Genomic DNA, 20,000 nt, shown 5'->3' on the forward strand with positions numbered 1-20,000 from the left:
TAAATATAATATGGAATATAATGGAAAAATGTACGTTGGAAATTATGAGAAAGATGATAATAATATTGTAAAACTTAGTGATTATAATTCAAAAGAGATAGAAAAGAATGATTTTGGTTCTGTTGATTATAATGAGAAAGAAATACATAATTTAAAAGGTGAAGAAAAAACATATAGGAAATCTATTTTGGGTATGATAAAACATATATTTTATAAAAAGAAAAAAGATAATGATGAAGATTCTTTAGATAAAGATATAATGAATAAAAAATATATAAATACATCAGAAAGAAAAGGAGAACAGAAATCAAATGATTTTACATATAATATGAAAAATAATTATATAAACGATAACACGAATAGTAAATCATGGACAAAACACGATATAGATAAAAGGAATGGTTATAAAAAATATAATATGCATATAAATAATAAACAAAAGATAAAAAGAGAAAATGAAATCGATGCATTTGGTGACACATTAGATGATTGTAAATGTGATTTAAATGAAGAAGAAAAGGATATTAATGGAAAAAAAAATGATACAAACAAAAGTTCCACAAATGATATAACAATGGATAGCAATAATAATAATATCAACAATAATAACAATAATAATAATAGTAGGGGTCATACTTATAGCATTATTATTAATAATGAAAATAATACTAATATAGATTATTATGATATAGTTAATGGTACATATAATAAGAGCAAAACGAAACATAATAATTATGATAAAAGTAATAACACGTATCATAATAATTATAATAGTGGTAATATTTTAAAATATAAAAAAAATAATAATGATGAATACAATGTTGATAATTATTATCGTACTTTAGAACGATTAAGACATTATTCTTGTAATGTACAAAGAAATAGGGAATATGAAGGTGAAATAATGCAAAGAAATGCAAGTGACAATATATATAAGAAAAGTTATTTATATGTTGAAAACAATAATGATGATTTTAGGAACCAAAAGAAAAATGAAGTATTCGAAAATGAACAGAAGGGAAAACATATGGATAAAGAAAATAATGATAATGAGAAAGATAATTTATTAGATACTCATGATTCTTTTATTAGTGATTATGAAAATGGTATGGACAATCTTAAACTACCTTCAAGTCATGAATTAAATGATGATGATATAAAGAAAAAAGGAGAAAAGAAAAAAAAGAAAATTAATTTTCAAGATGCTTATGAAGAAAAAGAAGAAGAAAATGATTTGTCAAATAATAAAAAATCAGATAAGATTTATTATTATTATAAAGACGATAAAAGTGGAGATAATAATAATAATAATAATAATAATGAAAATATTGTTGATAATGGAATAAAAGAATCTTCTGGTGGAGAAGATGTAAAGAATGATATGAATAATTTAAATGAAAAAGAAACAAATAATAATATGAAAAAATATGGTTTACCTTTAAATAATAAAGAAAATAAACATTTAGAACAAGAATTGTATAACAAATTTTATGAAAATAAAAATCCAAATAATGCATATCCAAATGTATATAATTTAGATGATGCTACCGAATTAACAGCATTATTAAATGATGATGGGAAACATGAAATAAGGAAATTATTGTGGGCTATTAATAATAATTTTGGAAATGATGTAGAATTTGCTCCAATAATACCTAATTTATGTATAGTGCTGTTAATATATTTTAAAGCATCTGTTGTTTATTGTATTATACATTGTTTAATAAAGAAAGGTATCGATAGTGTGCGAAATAAACAGTTACCTTTTTTTATATATAAAAGAAAGGATTTTGTAAAATATGTCAAGTACATATTAAATGCTTTTATTCAATTTTTGCCTAAATGTTATCATTATTTAAGAAAATTAAATTTTGATTTAGCTGCATGGACAGCAAGATGTATACAAGATGGATTTTCAAGAATGTTACCTTTTGATTTTGTTTTAAGAATATATGGAATATATTTATTTGAAGGTCAAAAAACATTGTGTTTATATTGTTTAGCTTTATTAAAATTTCTAGAAAATGATATATTAAAATGTACTAATATTGAAGAAGTAGAAAATATTTTATATCATATATGTATGCATCCATATTTAGATATAAATGAACTAACACAAATAGCTTATAGATTTAAATTAAAAAGTAAAGAAAAACATTTGAAATTCTCAACAAAATGTCCATCTCCTTATTTAATGAATGTTAAATTGAAAACATTTTATAGACCAAGATTAAATGATAATTCAACTCTAATTAATTCATTTCACTGGGAAAATATATGGGAAAAAATTCCGAGTAATATTAGATCACTTGATCCCTTCTTAACATATGCTACAAAAAAAGATGGATACAATTTACAAATATTATTAGAAAAAACAGAAAGAAATAAAAAAAAACCTATGATACTTATATTGAAAACATTTGATTGTGATTTAATAGGTTTCTTTTGTCCATTTTCTTTAAATAGAGATTATAACTTTGTTAGTACATCAGATAAAAGTTCAGCTTTTGTTTTTACATTTAATTCAAATTTTAACTTTTATAAATGGTCAGGCAAAAATAACACTTCAGTATTAATTAAAGACGGTATCTATATAGGGGGTAATGATATTGCTATCTATATCGATAAAGATATTAAAGTTGGAAAAACAAATCCATCTGACTCTTTCTTATCACCTCCTCTAATAACAGGTGGTAATGATTTTAATATAATGGATATTGAAATATGGAATTTGAAATAGACAACCAAAATAAAAAAAAAAAAAAAAAAAAAAAAAAAAAAAAATTAAAAATTAAAAAAAAAAAAAAATATACTAACCGAAAATATGAAAAAAAAATAATAAAATTATAATTAAAAATGAAAAATTAAAAAATTAAAATATTCAAAAATTGAAAAATTAAAAAAAATATAAAATTAAAACTATATATATATATAATATATTTATATAATATATATTTATATATATATAAAAAAAAACTCATTCCAATTAAAATTAAATGAGGGAATACAATAAAAAAATTTGGTAAAATTAATTAGAATATTTATGTGATAAAATGTTTTAAAATGATGATTTAACAAATAATGAACACGACCAAAATAGAAGAGGGGAAAACATGATGCATTTAGTATTAATCAAGAAAAGTTGTAATTTTTTTTTTATTTTTTTCCAACCATATTAATATATATATATTATATATATTATATATATAGATATAATATTATTTTTTTATTAATGTAATTTTACTCCATTTTATCACCACCAATAATATATTTCTTTTTCGTCTTTTATTTTTTGTAGTAATTTATCTATCAATTAATCTATAAATTTTATTAATATTAGTTTTATATATATAAGAATTTTATATATATTCTTACATATATTTCTGCTAAATTTTTTTTTTATATTTTTCACTAAATATTTCTATTAATTCTCTGGTATTTCCTTATTTATTTTTCCCCTTTTTTGTTTAATGTTTATTATTTTTATTATATCATCATTTTATCATTTTAGCATATATGTTTTTTTATTTTTATTTTATTTTTATTTTTATCATTTCTTTATCTTATCATTTTTATTATATATATATATATATATGTTTATATATAGACATTTTAGCAGTTTTTTATTTTCTTATATATATATATATATATATATATATATATATATATATTATATATATTTACCTAATTTTTTTTTTTTTTTTTTTTTTTTTCATAAATCAAAACTATTTAAAAATACTTAATTAGCTTTAAGAATAAAATTGTTTTATTCATTAACTCTTATTTTTATTTTTTCGAAAAAGGAAAAACCAGAAGGTATTAATTTATTTTATTTTTTTTTTTAAATTGCTTTAAGACATGTATGTAGTGTGTCTATTATGATAAATATGTATGTAAACATATTTTGAATAAAAAATAGAAGAAAAAAAAAATACATTTTAAAATAATGTTTAATAATACCTTTGTTTTTCTATATTTTACATTGTTATATGAGCACTTATATATAAAAAGTTTAAAGATATAAATGAAAAATAAAAAAATCTGGGTAAAATAAATTACTAACGTGTAAAATATGTATATATTATAAATATATACATATATATTATAGGTGCAATATATATATATATAATATAATAATGGAATGTTCTTAAAAAAATAATTATAAGAGAGGTAGATTTTTGCACTATATTTCTTTTAATGAAAAATAACATATATCTAATGTAATTTCTTAGACAATTAAATGGTAATAAAATTAAAAAAGAAATAGATACATTTGTATATAATGTGTTAATATATATATATGTACATATTTTATTTTAATAATTTAGGAGTGTTTATGTACTAGCCAAATTTCTATATTTAGCAATCTTCGAAGGAATGTGTTTTCAAATTTTAATAGAAATGATTTAATTGATCAAAATATTGTTTATCTAAATATATGTAATAATGAGACATTTTATAATAAAGCTCATGAAAATGATAAATTGAATGTTTATGAAAAAGGAATACAAAATTTTTATAAATATGATAAATTACGATATGTTGATGAACATAATAATATATGTTGTAATTTAATTAAGGACATTTTTTTATATGGTGTTAATTTAAATATAGATATTTTTATATTAAAGAATTCAAATATTATATTTTTTCTTCAAAATGTAATAAATATATATAACCCATTAATTAAAAGCTTAAGGGTTATATATACGAAGTGGGATTATATCATAACATGTTCTTCTCTTTTTAAGGACACATTGATAATAGTTTTATATAGCTCAATAAATTATTCATGTAATAAAAAAATAAATAAATATATCATTTTAATATGTAGAATGGTATATTGCAATGACGATTAATTATTATATATATAAATTTTTCTATTTCTGTAAATATATTCAATAGTTTTATATTTTCATGTACATAAGACATTGTTAATATATATATATATATATATATATATATATATTAATCTATATATTATATATTTTGTTTATATAATTATGTCATTTTTGTTCTTTTTAAAAATGTAAAGGCATACAAATATATGATCTAGATAAGGAAATTCTTAAAGAAGAGATTCCTTTGAGTGATTATGATTACTATGAAAAGATTTATATTCAAAAGGAAAATAATTATTTCCTTTTAATAACTAATAAGAATATATTAAAAGTACTTGATTCAGAGAAAAAGATTTTTATTTTTAATATATACTTATATCTTGAATATAATAACATTTTACAGTAATAAATGAAGAAATATATATATATATATATATATATATATATATATATATAACATATTATATGAGAAATATTAAAAAGTGTATCTGCGTGGACATATTTTTCATCTATCTTTGTATATATATATGTTGTATTTTATTTTCTCTTTAGGTATTATGATTTTTTTCTAATACTAAGGAAAAAGAAACTATACCTCTGGAATTTGGAAAGAACATACACAGGTAAAATCAATAAATTATATAATATGTATCACAAAATAATTACTAAAATGTTTATATATATATATTTACATTTAATTGTAGGATTAAAATTAAAGGAAAATATATTGGAGGTTGATAAAAATGTGTATGTGAACTGTTTTTGCATACATGGAAAAAACATATTCATTGTAACGTCAAAGGGGAATTTATACATATGGAAGGTTATAAAAAATATACATACATATCTATATATATATATATATATATATATATAAATGTTAATTTGTTCAATTTTTATTTATAGGATTTAGTTGAAAAAATAGAAATAAAAAGATATGATGTGGAAGAGCCTTTTGATAAGAATATTAATTATATATATTACTATGATAATTATATAACAACCAAGGGAAATGAGTCACTAAAATTGTGTGTATAAATATATATGAATTTGCAATAATTTATGTCTTAATGTTTATTTGTATATTTATTATATATATATATATATATATGTATATATTTTTATTTTTATTTTTATTTTTATTTTTTTTCCCTTTTTTATAGGTGGCTGTGTAAATTTTCACTGGACAACATCTCGGGATGTAGTACCGTATACATTCAATTTGAACAAGAAACAAAAATTTGCTTAAATATTAATAAAATAATTGCTCATGATAATTTTTACCTTATTGTTGATAAAAAGAATTGTACTATTTATACATGCAAGAAAAATAATTATGAAGATATTGGTATATTCTACAATGATCATAACAGTAAGATTAAAAATATATTTTGCTCGGATAAGAATATATTTAGTTTTGGTGCTAATGGGAAATTATATGATTATAAAAAGAAAGATAAACAGATTGAACGAAATTTTTGTTTACATAAATTTAAGTATTCTATAACATGTGTAAAATATTTATATAGTGAAGATAGTTTTCTTTATTTTTGTGTTGGTTTTAATAATGGAGTCATAAAAATAATAAAGTTGAAGCATTTATATTTGGATATTATTTATTGTTTAAAAACAAGTAATAATGAAATAATTAATATAGAAAAAAGCCAAAATTCTCAATTTATAAGTATATTAGCTGATGAGGAACCATATGTTTTTTTCTTATATAAATCATCTAAAATATTTATGCCATTAGGATATTTAAAAATTAGTGAAGCCCATTTAAAAGAATGTTTTTATTTCTCTTATTTTGATTCTTTTTATATACTGGGAGATAATAATTATTTTTTTAAAATTGATGTAAATAATTTGGAAGGACATATTAAAGAAGAAGAAATGGCTAAAAAAGTTGGACATTCAGAAGAAGACGCAAATGAAAATATTAACAACAGGATGGACATAAGAAAAGACAATAAAAATATTAATTTAAACGATTATATAAATAATCAAAATGATGATGTAAAAAAGGATGCACATAATAATAATGAGGAACAAAATAATAACGATTATGATTTATCCGTAAAATATGAAATAATTAAAATTACATTTAATGCAGATGAGAGGAATAAAAGGTTAATAAAAACATACAAAAATGAACATAAAAAATTGAATATGTATAATAAAGATTCAAATAAAATTAATAAAAATGATGACGATGAATATGAATATGAAGAAAAGGATAATGTTAAAGAAACAATGAAAATAGAGCAGGATGAAGTGGAAGAATCTTTTGAAGAAATGGAAGGTTTAGAAAATGGGAGTGATAATGAATACAAAGAAAGTGACTCTTCTAGTAATTTATCAGATAATACATACAACGAAATGAATTTTTATAGAGAAAAAATAAACTTAACACAAAATATGCAAGATTTACATTCTGATAATAATAAGGAAAAATTTATACTAAATAATAAAATAAAAAATTTGAAAAGATTCGTTGAAATACTTTTTGATAATAAAACGATTAAAAATAAAAGATATCAAAATAATGATGAATTACCTGAAGATGTGTTAAGTTTATATTTCGAACGTGATAATAAGAAAATAATATATAAAGAAGAACGTGATACAAAAAATAACAACATCAATATGGATAATAATAATAATAATAATAATAGTAATAATAATGATGAAGATAATATTAATTATACAAGATTAAAACATGATACTATAAATATATGTTGTGTAACAAAATCAAAAAAGTATCTCGGATTTTTTATTGCTACACAAGGTGCTAAAAATAATTATCTCTTCTTTTTAAATTTAAATAAAAAAGACATAAAATATAAATATACAAATTGTAAGGATACTCATATTGATATAATCATGCCAAGAATCATATATAAAATTGATAATAAAAATTTTCTACAAAAAAGGACATATATCTATAAAATGATAATTAACGAAAACAAGGATTTATTATTTTGTTTAACTAATAATAATGAAATATATATTTTTTCTATTAAATATTTTTTCTTGTATTATTATATAAAAATACCTGTTTATGAAAAGGTAAGGAATATATTTATAAATAAAAACACCAACAAAAACAACAACAACAACAACAACAATAATAATAATAATAATAATCAATATATATTCATATGTTTAAATAATTATAAATACATAAAATTGAATTTTAATTATTCCTTTTTTTATCTTTTGAATGTTATCAAAAGATATCATATAAATATCAAAACATTCATGCATTCTTTTATGATTCCTAATAAAATGCCCTTGTCGTACCAATCAATACACGACTTTTTTATTGAACAAATATATGATTATATTGTAGAAGAGTTTATAAAGAAGAGAAAAAAGAAAACTAATCTTATTCCTTTTAAATATGAAGATATAAAGAATGACTTAAATTTCATAATATCAATGTTACAGATACTTAAGCAAGAAGAAAAAAAAAACAACCAAAAAAAAGATGAAAAAGAAGTACAAGGAAAAAATGAAAAGAACAAAAATGATATCACAGATATTTGGGATTTTATACAACAAAATAAAAAAGAACAAAAAGAAGAAATAGAAGAACAAACGAAAAAAATTGATTTAATCCTAAATTATGATCAAAAAAATATAAGCACATTTTTTAATATAAATAGTCATAATATGAAAGATGTAGATATTCAATATAGTTTAAGAGATACAAAAGAATCCCAAAGGAATGAAGAAAAATTTAGAAAAGCATTATTATATAAACAAAATATTCATATGAAAATAAATAAACTAAAAAAAAAATATATAAAATTAAATAAGAAGAAAAAGTTTCTAATAGATTTGGATTACTCTTATTATATATATAAAATGCTACAACAAAATATACAAGAAATCAAAAATGTGTTTATGTATCATCAGAAAGAATATGATAGTAGAATAAAATATTTATCCAATAAATTTATTAGATTAAGATATATTAAAAAGCCTATATATTCCTTTAATGATAAAAGTCATTTTTATGTTAAAGCCTTAAAAATGTATTTGAAAAATTATACATTTAAAAATAAGAATAGAAAAATCAGGACAAAGGAGGGGAAAAAAATGAAGGAACCAAAGCAATCATTTGAATTGACAACAGAAATAAAGGATTGCTTACAAAATTTTAATAAACTAAGAGAGAAAAATAAAAATGTAAAAATTATAAATAATGAAGAAAAAATTGAAGAAATTTGTATTAAAAAAAAAATTATAAAAATGTATGAAGAAATGTTGTTAAAATTGGACAAAATGATTGAAGAGCGGAAGGAGGTGGATGAGCCAAAGAAAATCAAACACATCAGGTTATAAAGTGGAATATTAAATATATATATATATATATATATATATATATATTTTTACATTTGTTGGTTTATTTACTTAACCATTTTAATTTTCGTGTTTTATATTATAGTAAAATTATTAGGCATTATGAAGAAAATAAGAAGAAACTATTAGTTCAAATAAATTATATTAAGGAAACATTCAACCAGTATTATATGGCAGTAAAATCGAGAATATCAATAGTAATAAAAAGAAATAATACACCAAAAAATAAATAAATATATATATATATATATATATATATATATATATATATAATACATACATACAATTTTATTTATTATATATATAATAGAAATTAACACATGTTATAGAAGAAATAGAATTTCTAAAAGATACATTAAAAAGAAAAATGATAAAACATGTGAATAATAATCATAATAATGACCAAGGAGATGATACAGATATTAAGATGATTGATGAAGTAAATATAAATCATTGTAATGAAAACGAAAGGATGCAATATCAATCAAACAATATGGATTATGAACATGATAAAATAAAAAAGTATGAAAGATTTTTAGAAAATGTTAATAATTTTTTCTCATATGAAAATAAAAGAAATGATAAACTATATAATATCAATTGGGATCCTATATTTTTTGAAAAAAAATACCAACACTATGAAAAAGAGGATGTAGAACGTACAATCGAATATTTTATTAAAAAATGTGATAAGGAGATTTATAATTTACACATTAAAAAAATACAAGCTATACGACTAATTAAATATATATCACTAAAAATTATATGCATAGATGAAAAAAATAATATTTTGATAGAACTAAGGAAAAAAGAGTTAAAATTAAGAAGACAAAAAAGGGACTATATCAAAGAAATGAAGAATATTGAAAACCAAATAAAAGTGTATGCTGATGAAATGGACACTTTATTACAAGAACTGGATATACAAAATGTAATACATAAAATAATATATATGTATATAATATATAGTTACTTGTATAATTATTTTACTATGATAAAAATATAAAATATTGTATATATATTATATATTTTATGTATTTTTCATCTGTATTAATATAATCAATTGTATCATTTGTAGTTACCTCATATATATATATATATATATATATATTTATTTATTTTTTTTTTTTTTACAACTTAATTGTTTTATTTTCATATATTCCATTTCATACTTTTGCTTTTTCAGCAAAGCAGAGATAAGATTCTTGAAAAGCTAAAAGAACTAATGGGAGATAACACTTTATGCTATGACAATTTAATAAAATGCTTAAAAAAAACTCAAGACGATTTATCAGGAGAAAGTGATGGGAGTGAAGATAAGTGTAACGAATTGGAAGCAACAAATTCAATTGTTGATATATATAATAAAGAAGAAATTGAAAGTATAAAAAAAGAAAACGCTTCTATTTTAAGCAATATAAATAATATAAAAAAAAATATGGAACTTAAAAAAAATGAACAAAGGAAATTAAATATAAAGAAGAAAAATATTGAAAAAGAAATCGAAATAATAAATGACGAAATCAATATAATAGAAGATGATAAAAAAAAAAATATATCAGAAGTAAAATTCTATATTACTTTAAAAATATCAAAATTAAGAAATATTGATTATCTTTATGACAAAAAAAAATATCGTCTCAATTTAACTAGCCAATGTACAGTACTTAGTATTGAACAATATAAAGATATAATGACAAAAATGAATAGAATTACAAGAAAGAAAGAAAAATTACATATGAAATATAAAAAATTAAAAAAAGAAAATAATGAATTAGAACATATTAATAATAAACTACAAAAAACTGTTAATGAAAAAAAAAATCAATTAAAAAATAAACTAAAAAAACATGATTTAAATTTTGATTTTAATGATTTGGAAAAAAAATATCAGGAAAAAAAAAAAAAAGGAATCTTACAAGAAATCAAAAATAAAGACATAGAAAATAATAAAAAGATTAATATTCTCAATAAAGAATTTGATAAAAAAATGACTATATTAAATCAAACCAGAAAAGAAAATACTGATTTATTGGTAAAAATTAATGAATATATACAAATACTAAAAGAACTAAAAAATGAACAAAATTAAATATAAATATATAGACATATATATATATGATAAATTTTATATTTTTTTAAATAAATAAAATATACACAATTATATATTAAGATAATGTAAAATATGTATAATATTATATACTGTCTATTTTTTCTATAAATAAAACAACAATATCTATAATATAAACATGAATATATTATCAATTATGGTATATTAAAATGTTGTTATAAATATTTATATAAATTAATTTAATGTATCAATAATTATATTTTTTAATTTTTTTTTTTTTTTTTTTTTTTGAATATTCAAAAAATTTTAAATTCAAAATTTTTTATATTCTAAAAGATAATTAATATTTTATTTATTTATTTATTTATTTATTTATTTATTTATTTATTTATTTATTTATTATTTTTTTGATTATTTAATTCTATATGTTAAAAATGACATTAAAAAATATTAATGCATAAAATGAGATATTTTAAACACATTTTTATATACAACAAAAAATAAAAAAATATTTAATATGGAAAATATATATATGTATATATATATATATAGTGAAAAAATTTTTATTATAAAAAATAAAAAAAAAAAACATAAAAATAAAAAGACAATATTCATTATACATATAAATATAAAATCAATAAAGAAATTATATAAAACATATATATTTCCTTATGTCCAAAAAAAATAAAAAAAAAAAATAATAGTAAATATATATATAAAATAAATATAAGAGGAATACGTCAATGGAAATAAAATTATAAATATCCATTAAAGGATAAATAATATATCAAATATAATTATATCTACTTGATACTTGTTAAATAGAAAATATATTATAAAGTAGTAATATACATTTATATACAAAATGTAAAAAAATATATTACTTTTTAAATATATTTTATACTATTTGTATTAAAATGTTAAAATTACTATGGATATATTTATCACTGTATGGTACAGGTATTTCTTTGTATTTATATTTTATATATCATTCTATTAATATTAGATGATATATAATTGAATTATAGGACTACTACATTAAAACATTATTTAATGTTAATATAATTATGTTTTAAAATATACACATTATATATATATATATATATATATATATACATTTTGTGTTGAGTTTTAATTTTTTATATGGTATCTTCCTCCTCGGCATCTTCTAACGATTTATTATTATCTTCATTTACACCATCACTATTATTTTTATTATAATTTGTATTATCATTATTTTCATATTCATCATCTTCTTCATTATCATCATTTTTTTCTTCCTCATTTTTTTCTTCATTATCATCAGTAGCTTCTTCTTCATCGTTATCTAAATTTTTTTCTTTTTGTTCTTGATTAGAATTGTTTGAGTTATTGCTATCATCATTTTCATCTTCATTATCATCTGGTATTTCTTCATTTTCTTCTTCATTATGTGAATTTCCATTATTATCATTTCTATTTGTATAATCATCATCTTTTTCATTTGCTTCATTATCTTCATTTTTATCGTTTTCATTATTATTAGGTTGTGCGTTTTTTCCTTTTTCTTCTTTTGTACTTTGTGCATTTTCTTTGGGTTGATTGTTTATTTTGTAGTCATTTTCATCATCATTATCCGATTCAATTTTTGATTTATCAAAACTAAAATTGGATTTATCAAGATATCGTTTTAATTTCAAATCACGTGATTCTCTCCATTTTCTTAATTTCATATTATCTTGACATATAAGAAGATAATGTTTAATTAATCCGATAAGTTTCTTTTTAAAAACAAGGAAAGCATAATTATTTTCATGAATGAATTCTTGTTTACTAATAGATGGCTTAAGCCAATAAGGTACATTAACAATAACAGTAAGTGCATATTTATATAGATTTCCTTCATATAATGATGGATTGGGTGGGTATTTTGCTAAGGCAAGGTTATATGCAGTATCTATAAAAGGTGCATCTAATCTTTTAATTAATCTATTTTTATAATATAATAAAATTCCTGCTTCACATACTCTATTAACTTCAATAGATGGACTATTGTTATCATTTAAAAATCCCATCATAATAAATGATCCATACTCATAATCTGAAGGTGTAAACAAATAATGGAATTCTACCATTTTATGTAATTTTGTTCTTAAGAAATTATATAAAGTATATTTACTTGTATTATTTATATAATATTCATCTTTTATTTTTAAACCATCCATATATATATTAACATAACTTCCTTGTCTAATTTTTTCACTTTCATTATTTTTTGAATCACTACTTTTATCTACCTTCTTTTTCTTTTTACTTAAATTCTTTTCATTCTTTACACGAGTTCTTGTTCTTATTTCATGTACTTCATTTACTTCATTTTCTTCTTGTTTTTTCTTTTTTTGTTTGCTTTCATTATCATTTTCTACATTTTCATCACCACTATTATTGTTATTATTATTATTATTATTTTCATTGTTATCTTTTACTTCTTTATCAGCTTCTTCATTATTTTCATTTGATCCTTCATTGGATTTCTCATCAAGTGCATTATCATTTTCATTATCTATTTGGTTTTCATCTTGATTTTTTACTTCCTTTTCCTCATCATCCTCTTTTTTCTCTTCCTTCGCATGGTCATTTTCTTCATCTTCTTCAACCTCCTCCTCATCAACATCACCTTCTTCTTCATCATCGTCACCTTCTTCATCATCATCATCATCATCTTCTTCATCACCATCTTCATCATCCTCTTCTTCATCATCTTCTATTTCTTCATTATATTTCATGCCATTTTTTCTTGCGCTCTCTTGTGAAATACCATATTCCAGTGCTTCTTCAAATTTAGTTTTTTGCATTTGTTCTTTTGTAACTTTCTTATTGTCATTATTAATAACATCATTGTCCATATTATCTGCTTCACTCTTATCACGATTAGAAGTATTGTTGCTTTCATTTGGTTCATCATCACCATCCTTTCCTTTACTATTCTTTTCTTCATCATTCTGTTGATTCAGATCTACATTTTCTTCATTCTCCTTGTTTGAATTACTATCTTTAATTAAAGATGCATTTTGTTCAGTTGTGTTATTTTCCTCTTGCAAATTCTTTTTTTTCGCATTTAATTTTTTTCCTTTCTTTTTCTTTTTCTTTTTGTTTTTTTTCTCAGAATCATCCTCATTGTCATGTTTTCTCATACATGTTGGTATAAGTAAAGTGTTTTGTAAAAATATATTTGTACTTCTTCTTAAATATAACCAGTATAAATAGGTAGATAAACAATAATCTATACTATCTTTTGGATGATCCCACAAGGGGAATATTTGGCTTGCTTTATATTTATCTTTTGATATTGATGCATGCAAATGAGAGTTATATTCAAAGAGGTTTAATTTTTTAATTGTACTGTTGTAATATTGGTATTGTTCATTTTCCTTAAATATTTGATCTTTGTAATTATTATTATGCTCATTCTCATTATTATTATTATTATTATTATCATCATTATCATCCTTTTCATTTGCATCTTCTTTTTTCATATTTTCTAATTTTGTACATGCATTTTTATCAATATCGTCATTTTTCACATGTTGGCTTTCTTCATTCTCTTCTTTTTCATTAACTGATACATTAGCACAAGATTCATTATGTTGTATTTTTACCTTCTTTACATTTTCTTCATCAAAATTTCCCTTTCTCTTAATATCACCTCTATTACTTAATTTGACATCTTCGACACTGGACACTAGTTTATTACTATTGTCATCATTTAACATATTCTTGTTATTTTTCTTTTTCTTTGTATATTTAATTTCATCCACACTTAAGGGTGAACTACTCAAATATATGTTATTATTTAGAGGAGAAAAAATTATAAAATCCATATCATCCCTAAAATCCCAATATAATAGTCTTGTTCCACTGTAAGTACCTAATATATTAATTTGTTCTGCTAATAAACTAGGACTATTAAATGGAGTATAAGACATTAACAATTTTTGATGATGTCTATGTTCAGATTTATTCGCAATATTTCTATTAATCAATTCTTTATTAGGTAACTTCCACATACATAATGGTGTAGCCAATTCTTTAGCTTCACAGTGATTCATTAATTCTAGGGATAATAAACCTATACCTATAGTATTAAATGTTCTAGACATTATAGCACAACTTGAAGAAATTCTTGCAAAGGACATTTTAAATCCTACTCCATATTTTACGTCAAATATATTATTTACATTTTCGTTATAAAATAATTCTTGATCATAATTTTTCGTATAATAATCATCACTAACATAACCATTATTTTGATCATTATCATATGCATTATTTGTTCCTACTTTATTTTCATCTTCTTCATTTTTATTATGATCCCCATTTAGGTGATCATTTTCTTCATTATCTAAATCATTTTCATTATTATTATTTTTATCATCATTATGTGTTGTATTTTTTTGTTTCTTTTTATGTGGTAATGCATTACTAGTATCATCTAATAATACATTTTTACTAGATGCATTTCTTTTATTACTATATTCATTTTGATAATCATTATAATCATCACCTTTGTTATTAATAAAATCATTATTAGGTAATGCATGTTTTTTTATATTAGTGCCACTATTATATAAAACAACACTACTATTATCTTGATATTTATAATTTCCATACATTCTTAGTACTCTGTTCATGGCATTAAAATCTAATCCTTCACCATCATCCTGAATGGATAACATACCATCATGTTCAGGTGTTAATTCATATTTTATGAAAACATTTTCTGCTGGATTATGAGCATGTACACAATTGTCTACTAAATTAGCAAAAGCTCCAAATAGCCATTTTTGTAAGGTACAAAAACTATAGAGTAAACTAATAGAATGTGTATCCCTAAAATAATAAAGTGGCATTTGTGTAGTGCTTATTCTTTCTCTGCTTGTATCATATTCTTGGACTCTTAATGGATTTTCTCCAGTTAATGATAATAACCAAGCATCACCAAAAACTGAATTTTTTTTAAATCCTCCTTGTATAAATACACATGGAACTGGATTTCTATTTGCTCTTCCTAATACATTTTTTGATTCGAAAAAACAACCTACATGTCTTTGTCTACCATTATATAAATATTCGTCATTACATAATTTTCCTTTTAATAAATACCATTTTCTTTGTGAAAAGAAATAAACAAAAACTTCATCTGTAGAAACAATTTTTTGTTTATTTTCTTTATATAAATAAGTTATTCCACTACATAAAATCATTAACCTTTCAATAGTTTTAGGTTCTGCTCCTTTAAAATCTTGATGTCTTTGTGTAATAAAAACACTACTATAATTTGAACGACATCCAATATCTCCTTCATAAGTTTCTCTATACCATTCTCCAACCATTCTAAATTTTTTGTTATTATTACTTTTGTCCTTTACATTATCTGCATGTTCCTTATCATTTGAGCGCATATTATTATTGTTTGCATTATTATTTTTTTCAGCTAAATTATTATTATTATTATTGTTATTACTATTATTATTATTATTATTATTATTATGGGTATGATTTTTATCATTTTTTGCTGAATCCACACCATTATTATATGTTGTTTCATCATTTGAATTAGCATTGATATGTACATTATTATGTATTTTAAAGATCCACATATCATCTAATAATCTTCTTTCTTTATGTGTTTTAGAAATTTCACAATATTCTCCACCAAATAGACATATGGTATTCGTATCGGACCATACCAAGTTCATTCCAAATCTTCCTATGGGTATATCATCACATAGGTAGTTAATACGAATCCATACATTTGAATCAAATGAAAATATCCACATGTCATTTAAACTGACAATACTATTATTATATAAACATTTTCCACCAAATATTATAACTCCTTCTGTTAAGTTTGGTTTTTCTCCTCTTACATGTTCACATTTGGCTGGATATACTAGTGATGAATGTTGATCTCTGGGTAAAGGTATTTTTCCTTTAACACTTCTACGTGTCCATTTACGTGTTTCCATATCTAAAAGATATATATCATTGTAATAAGTATTTTCATTACTACCACCAAATAAGAATACAGATAAACCATTATTCAAAGAAACTAAATGTGTACTATGTCCCTCTCTTTCTTCAGGACAATTACCACTTAAAGGTAATAATTTGTAATTGTAATAAATTAAACTAAATGTTAATGTATGATTAAAAGGAATTTTTTTATTTTTACCATTGGAACCACCAAACATATATAATTTGTTACCAAATTTTACTATACTATGTCCATATAAATATGCATGTGGTGATTCGTTCATAATTTTTAACCATTTAATTCTACCAAAAACAGATGAAATCAGAATATTCTTAATATTATTCATTTTATATGATTCTATATTTTTCTTAATAACTTTCATTAATTCTTCTTCTTCATCAGAAAAGCTATTTTTATGTTGGAATTGCATATTAAAATTTCTAGTAGCTGCACTAAGAAGATCTTGAGGAATTGTATTTCTACTATTATTACTAAAATTATTCATATTATTATTTAAATTATTATTATTATTATTAAAACCATTCATATTACTATTACTATTATTATTATTGTTATTATTATTATTATTATTATTTGGATGATCATTTCTTAAATTCATCAAATTATTAAAATTGGCTCCTTTTTTTCGATTAAAATTCATTAAGTTATTATTACCCGGAATAGACATTTTTTCATTTTTTGCATATTTCAACAAATTACTTATATCTGCTGCTGCCTTACTATTTAATATTTTATCATTATCAAGGTTTATCCTTTCATTATTATTTAAATTATTATTAGCATAAAAAGCATTGTTAGCTACATTTGATAATATATTAGAATAAAATTGGTTATTTAATAGTGCACTATTTAAATTACGATTATTAAACAGTACATTAGATAAATTACTTACGGTGGAATTCTGTGAATTATTATTCATAAAATCATAGGAGGATTTGCTCAATCCAAATGCTGCTTCTATTCTAGCTAATCCTGATGCATCGGGGACCATATTTCTGTTGGGATCCTTTTCTAATTTTTTAATAATATCATGTAGAATATCATGCCCTACAACGGCACCAATATATGCATATATTTTTCCATGAGGTAATTCATTATTCAAGAAATCGGTAACAATACCTCTAATACATACACGTTGATCGGGAGTTGTGATATTATGATTAGCTAAAACTTCTAACAAATTAAATAATGTTGGTCGATATGTAAAATTATCATTATATGATTGTTGTATTTGTTGATTTGTTAAATTTTGATTTGGAATATGTTGATGTATATTTGTTTGATTTTGCAAATTTTGTAACTGATGTAATTGTGATTTATTGTTGTTATTAAACATATTATTATTTTGATGTTGATTTGGTAAATTAAATAATTCATTCTGTGCATGATTATGTAAATTATATGTATTATTTTTCTGCCTATTGTTAGTTGTATGTCCTACACCTAATTTATTATTCTTCATAAAATCAGAGGTTGATCCTAGGGATATTTGAGCTGCTAAAGCATTTACATTAGATAGAATATTTTTATTCATTAATAAACTACTAGCATTAATATTGTTAAATAGTTTACTATTTTTTTCATCCAAATTCATATTCTTATAAGTCATCACATTTGATTTATTTGGATGACTATTTTTATTAATATTATTGCTATTACTATTTACATGATTTAATCTATTTTGTTTTTGCATTTGTGTTGAAGGTAAATTATTATTACCAATAAAATTATTATTATTATTATTATTATTCATGTTATGGTTTATATTGCAATTATGTTGGTTATTATTTTTATTTCCCTTTTTATTGGATAAATGAGAATTATTAATATGACCATTCATATTATTATTATTATTATTATTATTATTATTATTATTATTATTACTATTATTATTATTATTGTTAGGAATCATTAGGTTATTTTTTTCCTTATTTTCAAAATATTCTATATTATTATATTTATTTTTTATTAAATTAGTAGTTGTTGTATCTTGTAAAGCTGAGGTACCAGACGCACGTTTCATATTATTGTAATTTGGATTTTTAGTGTTTGTTAAATTGCTACCATCATTTATAATATTGATATTGCTACCTTTATTTATAAATTTATCATTCTTATAATTGATAGCATTTATAGGAATATTTAAATTTCCGTTGATATCACCATTCATGAAAGCACCATTAGAATTAATATTGTTTGTGTTAAGAACAGAATTGTTATTGGTACTTTTTTTCAGTTTGTCATTTATTTGTACACCATTATTTACTAAGTTCTTATTAAAAACAAATAACTGTTCTAACCAATCCGAAATTTTGGAATTGAAAATACGAGTTCCTGAATTTATATCTATACCTTTTTTAGTTATACTAACACCAATACATTTATATTCATCATTCACTTTTTGAACATGAAGTGTTACACCTTCTGTATCTTCTGGTACAAATATATCATACACATCTGATTGTTTTTTCTCATTAATAGCTTTACTAGGATCTAAAATGAAATATATCCCTGAGTCATCTTGTAAACATTTAATTAAATCTAAATTGTAATTTGAAAGGCTGAAATTTTTATTTGCCTGTTTCATATTATATCAAATAATAATAATAAAAAAAAAAAAAAAAAAAAAAAAAAAAAGATTATATAAATAATATATAAATAATTAGAACTCCCATATGTATTA

At 20.8% G+C, this 20,000-nt stretch overlaps 3 protein-coding genes across 3 annotated transcripts in view; 2 read left to right on the plus strand and 1 right to left on the minus strand.

Moving 5' to 3' along the window:
- The window catches only part of PADL01_1467800 (rab GTPase activator, putative), a gene marked incomplete at both ends in the record, with an annotated part of 5,050 nt that extends 2,310 nt beyond the window's left edge, over window positions 1-2,740 (plus strand). Inside the window, one exon of the mRNA XM_028684984.1 lies at window positions 1-2,740. This exon is cut by the window's left edge and continues 1,758 nt beyond it. Within this exon, the coding sequence (XP_028541008.1) occupies window positions 1-2,740 (2,740 nt within the window).
- A 1,206-nt stretch (window positions 2,741-3,946) lies between these two features.
- Window positions 3,947-11,301, plus strand: PADL01_1467900 (conserved Plasmodium protein, unknown function; the record flags this gene model as incomplete). The annotated part of the gene is made up of 11 exons (XM_028684985.1): window positions 3,947-3,984; window positions 4,233-4,275; window positions 4,329-4,794; window positions 5,036-5,243; window positions 5,394-5,464; window positions 5,546-5,664; window positions 5,748-5,869; window positions 6,005-9,184; window positions 9,295-9,406; window positions 9,520-10,140; window positions 10,396-11,301. 11 exons carry the CDS (start codon window positions 3,947-3,949, stop codon window positions 11,299-11,301), a joined length of 5,886 nt encoding a protein of 1,961 aa, XP_028541009.1.
- Window positions 11,302-12,419: 1,118 nt separating this feature from the next.
- PADL01_1468000 (conserved Plasmodium protein, unknown function) overlaps window positions 12,420-20,000 on the minus strand; it is a gene marked incomplete at both ends in the record, with an annotated part of 7,875 nt that continues 294 nt past the window's right edge. The window contains one exon of the mRNA XM_028684986.1: window positions 12,420-19,895. Coding sequence (XP_028541010.1) covers window positions 12,420-19,895 — 7,476 coding nt within the window. The remainder of the gene's footprint in view (window positions 19,896-20,000) is intronic.

This window comes from Plasmodium sp. gorilla clade G2 (assembly GCF_900097015.1).
Source record: "Plasmodium sp. gorilla clade G2 genome assembly, chromosome: 14".
In the NCBI taxonomy this organism is placed as follows: domain Eukaryota; phylum Apicomplexa; class Aconoidasida; order Haemosporida; family Plasmodiidae; genus Plasmodium; species Plasmodium adleri (nom. inval.).